Here is a 12,855-nt window from a genome sequence, read left to right on the forward strand (position 1 = left end):
GCTTCTTTGGACTCAATTTTATTTGGAACAATTTCCCTTATGGATCAATAAAGTTTGTCTAATAGATGGCAGTGTGATTGCAGAGTCCGCAGACCAATCGGATACCTCGTCTTTGTCTGTTTCCAGATATGACTGTTTTTTAATTTTTTTTAACCATTATTTAACCAGGGAAAAATCAGGGTTTTGACAATTGTTCACAATTTTTTTGTGCAGAGGTTGAGGAGGAGAGTTGTACCATGTGACAAACAACCCCGGACATCGAACTTCTGGCTGTTGGAATTCGACCATATTATTTGCCAAGGGAGTTTACTTCTGAAATCTTCATCGGAGTGTACATCCTTCCTTCTGCAGACGAGGCTGCTATCAGACACATGAACAATAACAAGATCTGATAGCTCAGTTAGTTACAGCCCATTTTATCACCTATTCTGGGTTATATGTGTTTCATGTTGCACGATTGCGCCAAGAAAAATTCCTAGTTTGTGAACCCGTTCTCAAACAATGGCGATAAAACTATTCTGATTCTGATTCTGCTTGCTAGGCAACAGACCAAACACCCCGATGCCCTTGTTCTCATGCTTCTTGGGACTCAATTTTATTTGGAACAATTTCCCTTATGGATCAATAAAGTTTGTCTAATAGATGGCAGTGTGATTGCAGTTAGTTACAGCCCATTTTATTACCTATTCTGGGTTATATGTGTTTCATGTTGCACGATTGCGCCAAGAAAAATTCCTAGTTTGTGAACCCATTCTCAAACAATGGCAATAAAACTACCGTATATTACCAAATAGTAGCCCGGGCGTTTTTTATTTCACAAAATCGATTTTGGAGACAGGCGGTTATTTGCACAAGGCTTTTATTTATTTTTGCACCAGCCTGCACCAGGCCATTATTTGGTTACAATGGTTACCGTCCAGTTTTTGTTTTTTTTCGTACAAAAAACTTTAAATGTAAAAGCTATTGAAAACATACAAACAAAAAAACAAGAGATCAACATGAGGTAGGCTATCAAAAGACAAGAGATCAACAAGGCCTCAACATAGCAGTAGTGCAACAATTGTCAAATAGAATACCAATACTAAAAATAAATAAACTTTTTAAATAAAGCAGCCTACCGGGAAAAATAAAATGATGGTACCAAGTACTCAAGTATAAAACCCACCATCAAAACAGAACAATAATACTGTCACTTAAATAAAATAAAGGCTACAGTACTCCAAGTTTTAAATAAAGCAGCATACAGGAAAAATAAAATTATGGTACCAAGTACTCTATAAAACCATCAAAACAATAATACTGCAGCAAACGCAACCCCAGTAGCATTTTAATCTAAATTATGCAAATAACAGCCCATGGGCGGCTATTTGGACATATGCGGTTATTAGGAAGAGGCGGTTAATTCACAAAATGGGGTCAGACCCCGGGCGGCTATTAGGACATGGGCGGTTATTTGCCCAAGGGCGTTTATTTGGTAATATACGGTATTCTGATTCTGATTCCGATCCTGCTTGCGACACCATTGATGCCGCTGTTGCAAGGCAACAGACCAAACACCCCGATGCCCTTGTTCTCATGCTTCTTTGGACTCAATTTTATTTGGAAAAATTTCCCTTATGGATCAATAAAGTTTGTCTAATAGACGGCAGTGTGATTGCAGAGTCCGCAGACCAATCGGATACCTCGTCTTTGTCTTTTTCCACATATGACTGTTTTTTAATTTTTTTTAACCATTATTTAACCAGGGAAAAATCAGGTTTTGACAATTGTTCACATTTTTTTTGTGCAGAGGTTGAGGAGGAGAGTTGTACCATGTGACAAACAACCCCGGACATCGAACTTCTGGCTGTTGGAATTCGACCATATTATTTGCCAAGGGAGTTTACTTCTGTAATCTTCATCTGAGTGTACATCCCTCCTTCTGCAGACGAGGCTGCTATCAGACACATGAACAATAACAAGATCTGATAGCTCAGCTAGTTACAGCCCATTTTATTACCTATTCTGGGTTATATGTGTTTCATGTTGCACAATTGCGCCAAGAAAAATTCCTAGTTTGTGAACCCGTTCTCAAACAATGGCGATAAAACTATTCTGATTCTGATTCTGCTTGCTAGGCAACAGACCAAACACCCCGATGCCGTCGTTCTCATGCTTCTTTGGACTTAATTTTATTTGGGACAATTTCCCTTATGGATCAATAAAGTTTGTCTAATAGACGGCAGTGTGATAGCAGAGTCCGCAGACCAATCGGATACCTCGTCTTTGTCTTTTTCCAGATATGACTGTTTTTTAATTTTTTTTAACCATTATTTAACCAGGGAAAAATCAGGGTTTTGACAATTGTTCACACTTTTTTTGTGCAGAGGTTGAGGAGGAGAGTTGTACCATGTGACAAACAACCCCAAATTGACCTTTAAAATAGGACAACTACAGTCACTCTAGTTTTCTGTAACGGCATTGCAGTTGATGTGCATTTTTCAAGTGCTGGCACAACAAATGTAGATCTGATAAGGTAAAGGCACTCAGTTCAAAAAGCCAGTGTTGTGCTTTGAAGTGCGGGCGCTTACCGCCATCCAGCTCGGTGACATAACATTCCTCGGAGCAGCCGGAGGGGGTGTGCACTTTGGCGTCCACCGCGCCGCGAGCCCCGCTGCGCTGCACCATAAACGAGGCTTCTTGGTTTACCTTCAAATCCTTCTCCTAAAAAAAGAACAGGTAAAAAATGTGGTCATATTATACGCACGTATTAGTGTGTGTGCGCGCTCTGTGGCCTCGGCGGGGACACCGGGCGTGTGATTCATCGTGGCCGGGGGACGGGGGACGGGAATAGACCGAGCCGTTGGGCGTTGAGAGGCAGGAAAGGTCAGAGTTTACAGCGAGGCGTTTAGTGTTCGTGCCCCGCAGGATGAGCGGCCGGAGCAGACATAAGAGCTTGCCTGACATTTCAAACGCTGCTCTGATATTGCACTTCATCCGGCGTGTAGTGGAGCCTGAAGTGGCTTTTTTTTTTTTGCTCCAGTTGAAAAAAAAAAAAAAGTGTTTTAATATTGCTGGCAGTGTGAAAGAAAATAAAAACGACCATCTGTGAAGCGAGTGGACCAATATGGTGAGTCACAGGGACACTTTAAGATCACTCACACTATTTTTTTTTATTTACACATTTGCTATGTTAACACGGACACTGCTACTCGGTACGCACTGCTACTACAACTTTAATAAACATGGTGTGGAGGGAAGTGCGTCAGCGTGCCTGCAGGAGCAAAGGTCACCGCCTCTGGCAATGGTGTCGAGGGCGGAGCACCATCAGCTAGGGCAGGGGTGGGAAATTAATTTTTACCGGGGGCCGCATGAGCAACCCGAGCACTGCTGGAGGGCCACATCGACAATATTCCAATTAAATTTTGCTCAATATTATTTTTGATATATACCGTAAGATAAATAATAATAATAACAAGACCTAAATAGAGGTATTTGTTTCATGTCTCTACGACGTTCCTACCGGAAGTTACAAGCAGTTTTGTCAGAGTTTTCCTCTGAGGAGCAGTTTTTTCTCTGTTTTTTCCAAAAATTATGTAGAGCACAATTTTGAGTTTTGGGATTCGGTTTTTTTTTTTAGATCGCAGTTTCCACCAGTCCCGATGTGTGTGAGAAATTTGGTGAGTTTTGAAGTATTTTAAGGGGGTCAAATTACAGCTCAAAAATCAAAAATGAGTGTTTTTAGTCATTTTTTGTCTTGAAGGGGAAATTGCCAACTTCCTGTTGATTTTAGCCCGAAGAAATTAATTAATGAAAAGTAGGTCTAAGCGAGACCTACATACAGGTTTTGGTTTCATGTCTCTACGACATTCCTACTGGGAGTTAGAGGCAGTTTTCTTCCTAGGGGGCGCTAGAGAGCAATTGGGATTTTTGGGGTTTGGTTTTTTCACCAAAGAGTTTTGTTCGGGTTTTTTTATTTGTGCGAAAAATTTGGAGAGTTTTGAAGCATGTTAAGGGGGGCAAAGTAGTCCGCAAAGCTGCGGAATAATAATAATAAAGAATAATAAAACATTACAATTTCAATAGGGTCCTTTCGTCCCATTGCAAAAGGACTCCCTTTGGGATTCCTTTTGAAAAGGTCCTGTGCGGACCCTAATTAAAGCTGCAAGCAGCGTTGGTCGGGCCCGCATATTTGGCTGGTGCAAGTCCTAAGTGTCCCAATACTTTTGTCCCGTGGTAGTCCTGAGTGAGACCTACATAGAGGTTTTTGTTTCATGTCTCTACGAAAGAAAGTTGTGTCTGTGTTTTTTTCCTAGGTGCTGCGGCACAGTGGTTGTTTTCTTTGAAGGCTCGTAAAATCACAGCAGCGGAGCAGCATCAGCGCAGTGGTTCTTTGAAGGCTCGTAAAATCAAAACCATAGCACTTATCCAAACTCTTTCGTCAACTTTTAATCAGAAGGGTTCAATCTCTCTCCTGTAGTAGTTTGAAGCCGAAACGACAAACGCGCTCAGAGGAGATAATGTTTGATGTTTGGTGACCGTTTTTTTTACAAGAATTTAGTTTTGAAGGAGAGATTGCAAACTTCCTGTTGATCTTTGCTGAAGGATGTCAATCTATGAAATGTAGGTCTAAGTACATAGAGGTTTTTGTTTCATGTCTCTAAGACGTTCCTACCGGAAGTTACAAGCAGTTTTGTCTGTGTTTTCCTCTGAGGAGCAGTTTTGTCTCTGTTTTATGAGCGCAATTTTGAGTTTTGGGGTTCGTTTTTTTTTTTTATTAGATCGTAATTTCCACCAGTCCTGGTGTGTGTGAAAAGTTTGGTGAGTTTTTAAGTATTTTAAGGGGGTCAAATTACAGCTCAAAGAGGCAAAAATGAGTGTTTTTAGTCAATTTTTGTCTTGAAGGGAGAATTGGCAACTTCCTGTTGGTTTTTGCCCGAGGATGTCAAATTATTATATGTAGGTCTAAGTGAGACCTACATAGAGGTTTTTGTTTCATGTCTCTACAACATTCGCACTGGGAGTTACAGGCAGTTTTCTTCCTAGGGGGCGCAATTTTCAGTTTTGGGGTTTGGTTTTTTGACTAAAGAGTTTTGTTCGCGTTTTTTTATGTGTGTCAAATTTGGTGAGTTTTGAAGCATGTTAAGGGGGGCAAAGTAGTGCGCAAAGCTGCGGAAGAATAATAAGAAAGAAAGAAATAATAATAATACAACCTTACAATTTCAATAGGTTCCTTTCGTCCCATTGCAAAAGGACTCCCTTTGGGATTCCTTTGACAATGGTCTGTGCAGACCCTAATAATAATAATAATAATTGATAATAATAATAATACTTTCATTTAACCTAACTTAACTTTATACCAAAAGCACTGCTTTGGAAATCATTTGTACCCCTTTCAGAGATCACATTTAGTTCCCCTTAAACATCCTCATGTTGCACAATGAAATGTAAGCATAGGATGAAGTGTGCATTCCTGTAACTTTCTCTAGTAACAGCATTCCATGATTAATATCAATATGTGACTGCGCTGACAAAAATAAAGGTTTCAAAAAAGTACCTTACACACCAGAATAATGTACTTCAAGCACTTATTGATACACTTACACAATTATTATGCTTTGACCTAAAATACCGGTCAAAATTGTCCAAAGATGTATCGCACCGATAAATGTGAGGATTTTTGCATTGAATTAAGAAACATTTATACAATTTTATTTAACACAAAAAGCACACTATGGTGGTAAAATAAGTGTAAAAGGTAAACAAAACAAAATTAAAAACAGATGAAACAGAAAAACGTATTGTTATTGTTTTTTTTATATTGCTATTGATATTCCAATGTATTGTTATTACTATTAGTACTTTACTTGTTGTGGATTATTTGTTACTAATTTATATCCGTTTAAAAATATATACATATTTAAAGTAAAATTTTGTTGGTACAATATTAATTTTTCAAAAATGTATGAATAATCGTGTAATTAATTGTGATTACAATAATCGTGATAATTATTTTACCCATAACTGTCCAGCCTTAACACACATGGTCACGCATTAGACAAACTTTAGTATAATAAAGAAATGTCCAAGCAAACAGTTAATTCAAAATTACACCCTTTTGAATCCCCTGCAATGCATGCTGGGAAAAAATGAATTGGGGGTTTAATCACTAAAAATGATTCCCGAGCACGGCCAGCGCTGCTGCTCACTGCTCCCCTCACCTCCCAGGGGGTGGAACAAAGGGGGGTGGGTCGAATGCAGAGGGTAATTTCACCACACCTAGTGTGTGTGTGTGTGACTATCAGTGGTACTTTTTAACTTTAAATAGTCCGTCTGCGTCAGCGCTTATAATAACAATATCACTCCCATTTGGTTGGTTTTCAGGTCATGACATGTAAATGGAGTATTGTTGGCAGTTCCTGGATGTTTTTAGAGAGTACAATGAGAGGAGCCTCCATCTGTTGCATTAATTGTTAGATATTGATTTACCATTTAGAATGCATAAAAAAGCCAAGCATGTGTTCTTGTCTTACATATACGGACTGTGAATAATAAGCACCACATCTCCTTCCAAGTTTGGCGTATTTCCAGTATGACTGTTCTGTAATATGGTCAAAATATTTGGATCGCAATATTTAAAATGGGCGACTGAATTTGCGGTATTTGGTGATGTTAAGACTAGAGATGTCCGATAATATCGGCCTGCCGATAAATGCTTAAAATGTAATATCGGAAATTATCGGTTTCAAAAAGCAAAATGAATGACTTTTTAAAACGCCGCTGTACGGAGCGGTACATATCCGGTAAAACACGGACGTAAGAAGAAGTGCAGAGCAGTTGCGTCTCCCAGTCAGCAGGGCCTCCCCTCTCCCCTCTCCCACACACAACAAGAGTGTGTTGTTGCCGGTGCTGTAGCCGTGGCTAACAACCCAGACATGGTTTGGGATTATTTTAAAGTGTCTCTGACGGATAAAAAACTGGCAATTTGCAATGACTGCAAAAAGTTGGTTATGCGAGGAGGAGCCAAGACGCCTTCCTTTAATACGAGCAATTAGATCTCCCGCCTCTTCAAGAATTATAAGGAGATACACGACGAATACAAGCGGAAGATGGATGCGAGCCCGGTTTATAATTCCCTGTTATACAGTATGCCAGCCAGCATGCACTAAAGGAGGACTATGTTATTGTTTACTTTATCACTCTAGTGTACTCTGGACTGAAGCTGTGTGCCTTCATTGTTTTTGTAGCTGTTGTTTTGAGGCATGTTCAAAAAAAATAATAATTATGCATTTTGTGAAAGTAAAAGTTTTAATAAATATGGCATTTTTTTCCCATAACTTGAGTTGATTTATTTTGGAAAACCTTGTTACATTGTTTAATGCATCCAGCGGGGGCATCACAACACAATTAGGCATAATAATGTGTTAATTCCACGACTGTATATATCGGTATCGGTTGATATCGGAATCGGTAATTAAGAGTTGGACATAATCGGATAACGGCAAAAAAGACATTATCGGACATCTCTAGTTCAGACGGTATTTTCCCATTTTGTGGATTGGATGTGTTTTAATGGATCCAATGAAACACAATGTTTTTCCACTCCACTGCTACTTTAAAGTATCGGCCTTCTCGGGAAATACCTAAGCGGACGAGGACAAGTGGCACCAAAATTGTGACATTGGAACCGAGGTATGTAACGAACCGTGACTGTGGTGGACTTGCACCCTTTAGCTCTTTAACCTCTAAAGGCTTAGTGGCCACATGCGTGGACAGCACCTTTAAGCTCTTATTTCCAAAAATTGTGTACACTACTGAATTGGGGTCTTATGGCCACTTATGTGGACACTTATACTGCCATCTGGTGGTGTCAGAAGAGTATAACATATAATGGAATTTGGAGAAAAAAGTGTAAAAATAAGAATTAGCATGTCAATAAACATGAACTACACGTTTGTGTACTTATGGACTAAGTACATCAGGGGTGTCCAAACTTTTCCCATTGAGGGCCGCACACGGAAAAATTAAAGCATGTGGGGGCCATTTTGATATTTTTCCTTTTCAAAACATAACAAAATATATGGATTTTTTAAATTATTTTACCTTTAGGGGTCCCGGGGACCATAAAGGGTCTCAGTCATTAAAATTTAAAAAATAAGTCAAATTATTATTAATATTTTTTATTTAACGCTTACAGTAAATCTCTATATCAACTTCAAGTTGATATAAAGTAAGAAAAAAAAAAGGTTTTATGGCTTTTCTGTCAAAAACAACTTTGTTTTTTATAGTAAAACTGAAATATGCAGTATTTAGTAATTAGAGCCCTAAAAGATAAATAATGCAGGACACCATTGATTTTAATTCTTTAATATTTTTGAGTAATCACAGTGAAAAAATAAATAAAATACCACTAAATATATTTGGGATCCAAAAGGTGCCCCACTCATAAAGTGATACATTTTTATTAGGTTTTTCTTTTACTTTCAACACTTAAGTTACGAGATCAACTTCAGATATATCTGGTCGATTTTACGTTTGAACTATTATTTTGTTTGTTTTATGCTCTTTTGTCAAATAAAACTTTGATTTATAAGGCAACTATAAAATATATGCAATATTTACCACATAAAACATTTTAAAGTGAAATATTTGAAGTAATTGGAGCTTTGAAAATAATTCATTATAGCGTGGATTTTTTTGTCATTATTTTTTTTTTTGAGCAATGGCAAAAAAAGAAAAATAAAGAAAGACAAAAGAAAGAAAAAAAACAGCCTGCATGGCAGCTTTGTGTCAACATTGCAACTTTTTCTCATTAGATTTCACCTCGTTTCACTTTTTTTTAATGTTCTTTTTTATTTTTGCAATAACATTTCCAGAATGTGTGGCGGGCCGGTAAACAATTAACTGCGGGCCGCAAATGGCCCCCGGGCCGCACTTTGGACATATCATACAATGGAATTTGGAAAAGAAAAGTGTAAAAATAAGAATTAGCATGTCACTAAACATGAAGTACACGTTTGTGTACTTATGGACTAAGTACATCAGGGGTGTCCAAACTTTTCCCATTGAGGGCCGCACACGGAAAAATTAAAGCATGTGGGGGCCATTTTGATATTTTTCATTTTCAAAACATAACAAAATATATGGATTTTTTAAATTATTTTACCTTTAGGGGTCCCGGGGACCATAAAGGGTCTCAGTCATTAAAATTTAAAAAATAAGTCAAATTATTATTAATATTTTTTATTTAACGCTTACAGTAAATCTCTATATCAACTTCAAGTTGATATAAAGTAAGAAAAAAAAAAGGTTTTATGGCTTTTCTGTCAAAAACAACTTTGTTTTTTATAGTAAAACTGAAATATGCAGTATTTAGTCATTAGAGCCCTAAAAGATAAATAATGCAGGACACCATTGATTTTAATTCTTTAATATTTTTGAGTAATCACAGTGAAAAAATAAATAAAATACCACTAAATATATTTGGGATCCAAAAGGTGCCCCACTCATAAAGTGATACATTTTTATTAGGTTTTTCTTTTACTTTCAACACTTAAGTTACGAGATCAACTTCAGATATATCTGGTCGATTTTACGTTTGAACTATTATTTTGTTTGTTTTATGCTCTTTTGTCAAATAAAACTTTGATTTATAAGGCAACTATACAATATATGCAATATTTACCACATAAAACATTTTAAAGTGAAATATTTGAAGTAATTGGAGCTTTGAAAATAATTCATTATAGCGTGGATTTTTTGTCATTATTTTTTTTTTGAGCAATGGCAAAAAAAGGAAAATAAAGAAAGACAAAAGAAAGAAAAAAAACAGCCTGCATGGCAGCTTTGTGTCAACATTGCAACTTTTTCTCATTAGATTTCACCTCGTTTCACTTTTTTTAATGTTCTTTTTTATTTTTGCAATAACATTTCCAGAATGTGTGGCGGGCCGGTAAACAATTAACTGCGGGCCGCAAATGGCCCCCGGGCCGCACTTTGGACATAACATACAATGGAATTTGGAAAAAAAAAGTGTAAAAATAAGAATTAGCATGTCACTAAACATGAAGTACACGTTTGTGTACTTATGGACTAAGTACATCAGGGGTGTCCAAACTTTTCCCATTGAGGGCCGCACACGGAAAAATTAAAGCATGTGGGGGCCATTTTGATATTTTTCATTTTCAAAACATAACAAAATATATGGATTTTTTAAATTATTTTACCTTTAGGGGTCCCGGGGACCATAAAGGGTCTCAGTCATTAAAATTTAAAAAATAAGTCAAATTATTATTAATATTTTTTATTTAACGCTTACAGTAAATCTCTATATCAACTTCAAGTTGATATAAAGTAAGAAAAAAAAAAGGTTTTATAGCTTTTCTGTCAAAAACAACTTTGTTTTTTATAGTAAAACTGAAATATGCAGTATTTAGTAATTAGAGCCCTAAAATATAAATAATGCAGGACACCATTGATTTTAATTCTTTAATATTTTTGAGTAATCACAGTGAAAAAATAAATAAAATACCACTAAATATATTTGGGATCCAAAAGGTACCCCATTCATAAAGTGATACATTTTTATTAGGTTTTTCTTTTACTTTCAACACTTAAGTTACGAGATCAACTTCAGATATATCTGGTCGATTTTACGTTTGAACTATTATTTTGTTTGTTTTATGCTCTTTTGTCAAATAAAACTTTGATTTATAAGGCAACTATAAAATATATGCAATATTTACCACATAAAACATTTTAAAGTGAAATATTTGAAGTAATTGGAGCTTTGAAAATAATTCATTATAGCGTGGATTTTTTGTCTTTTTTTTTTTTTTTGAGCAATGGCAAAAAAAAAGAAAAATAAAGAAAGACAAAAGAAAGAAAAAAACAGCCTGCATGGCAGCTTTGTGTCAACATTGCAACTTTTTCTCATTAGATTTCACCTCGTTTAACTTTTTTTAATGTTTTTTTTTATTTTTGCAATAACATTTCCAGAATGTGTGGCGGGCCGGTAAACAATTAACTGCGGGCCGCAAATGGCCCCCGGGCCGCACTTTGGACACCCCTGAAGTACATCATATAAAAAGATGATTCTTAGTTTTTAATTCTACAAATGTAATTAGGGTCCAATAAGCCCAAATAGCAAAGAGAAATAAAAAAAAAGCATGTAAACAAACCAGTTAATCTAGAACACTGGATTAGCAATGAAATGCTCCCCAGCGCCATAATCCAAATAAAGCCGTGTTATTGTTGTCCTTGTACCCATTGACTAGCAGCCAGCGCTGCTCCACATGAGCAAGGCACAGTTAATCCTGACCTTCATCGTTGGCCAGCTTCATCCTATTCCACTGGCGACTCTGGTCCATTACCACTTCCCGGGCAAAACGCGGCTAAACGCAGCGTGTTACACGCCTCAGTCAAACACTTTTTCTTTCTTTTTCTAAATGCAAGAGATCCAAATTCTCCATGTGGGTCGTGCGGAGGTTCTCACCTGCAGGCTTGTGAAGGTGAGCCTGCGGGCTTCGTCTGACAGCGTCGCGATGGGAACAATGAAGGGGCTGTCGGGGATGTGCTCGTTGTTGAACTTAATTGACACCTCGTAGTCACCTGGGGGGGGGGGGGACAGATGGCTCATTAGTTTTCACTAGCAGGGCGAAACTGGAGCAGATTATAAGACCAAATCTAGATCAGGACCAACGTTCCCTCTAAGGTGCGCCTGTCCTCTGTGCACGGCAAATCCATGCCGCGCACAAAATCAAATACAAGGATAAGCGCGTGACAATTTTCAAAGTAACTGACGACAAACTTATTGTAACGTCTGTCGCGGAAAAAGTTTCTATCTAGCAAAACTGGTCCTTTTCTGCCGTACGAACCAGACCAAAACCAACTTTGTCATCGGTCGTATCAACAGCACCCGCTCGCTCTTTCTCACTTGCACCAACACATGCACTTGTTAAGTCACTTAGCCGGTGATGCGTTTACAGCAGTCCTGGGCAAATTAAGGCCCGCATGCGGCCCGTTAAGCTTTTCAATCTGGAACCGCCGGACATGCCCAAATATTTTTTTGGTAACACTTTATATGGGGAACATATTCACCATGCAAATTAGTAACATATTGGCTCTTAATTAGTCATTATTAAGAACTTATTAATGCCTTATTCTGCATGGCCTTATTATACAACTAACCCTAACCCTAACCCTAACCCTCTAACCCAGAGGTGTCAAACTTACGGCCCGAGGGCCGGATCAGGTTTTATCCGGCCCGCGGGATGAGTTTGCGAAGTATAAAAATTAACCTGAAATTTTTTTTATGAAAGAAACTGCTGTTCTAAATGTGTCCACTGGATGTCACAATAGCAATTCTTTGTATCTTTGTAGATGATGCTACATATGTACAAAATAAACCACATGATGTTAGTACATCAGTCGAGAAAAATGATCAAACTACATAAATAACATACTGTAATTTGATTTTGATATACATTTTTTATCTTGACAAATTGGAAATTAACACCAATGAGTTGACTGATGAAAATAAAAATAACGACTAATAATGTATACTATTAACCGCAACAGGTAATTGTAAAAGAAACCCAACAACATTATGATTTGTACAATTTCAGAATGTGCTTGTTCTATTTTTAAACAAAGAAAACAATCTGAAGTTGTCTTTATTTTTAAGTTATCGTGCCGTGATTTTACCAGTCCGGCCCTCTTGGGAGTAGATTTTTCTCCATGTGGCCCCGATCTAAAATGAGTTTGACACCCCTGCTCTAACCATAACCTTAACCCTAACCCTAACCCTAACCAAATAACTCTAAATTAAGTCTTTGTTACTTAAAATATGTTCCCCATACTAAAGTGTTACCAATT

At 37.3% G+C, this 12,855-nt stretch overlaps 1 protein-coding gene across 1 annotated transcript in view; it reads right to left on the reverse strand.

Annotated features, from left to right (window-relative positions):
• The window catches only part of LOC133645973 (filamin-C-like), a 49,468-nt gene that overhangs the window by 11,995 nt on the left and 24,618 nt on the right, over positions 1–12,855 (reverse strand). Inside the window, exons 14-15 of the mRNA XM_062040896.1 lie at positions 11,474–11,589; positions 2,571–2,703 (exon numbers count right to left, since the gene is read on the reverse strand). Coding sequence (XP_061896880.1) covers positions 2,571–2,703; positions 11,474–11,589 — 249 coding nt within the window. The remainder of the gene's footprint in view (positions 1–2,570; positions 2,704–11,473; positions 11,590–12,855) is intronic.

Source organism: Entelurus aequoreus, linkage group LG03 (assembly GCF_033978785.1).
Source record: "Entelurus aequoreus isolate RoL-2023_Sb linkage group LG03, RoL_Eaeq_v1.1, whole genome shotgun sequence".
Classification (NCBI taxonomy): Eukaryota; Metazoa; Chordata; class Actinopteri; order Syngnathiformes; family Syngnathidae; genus Entelurus; species Entelurus aequoreus.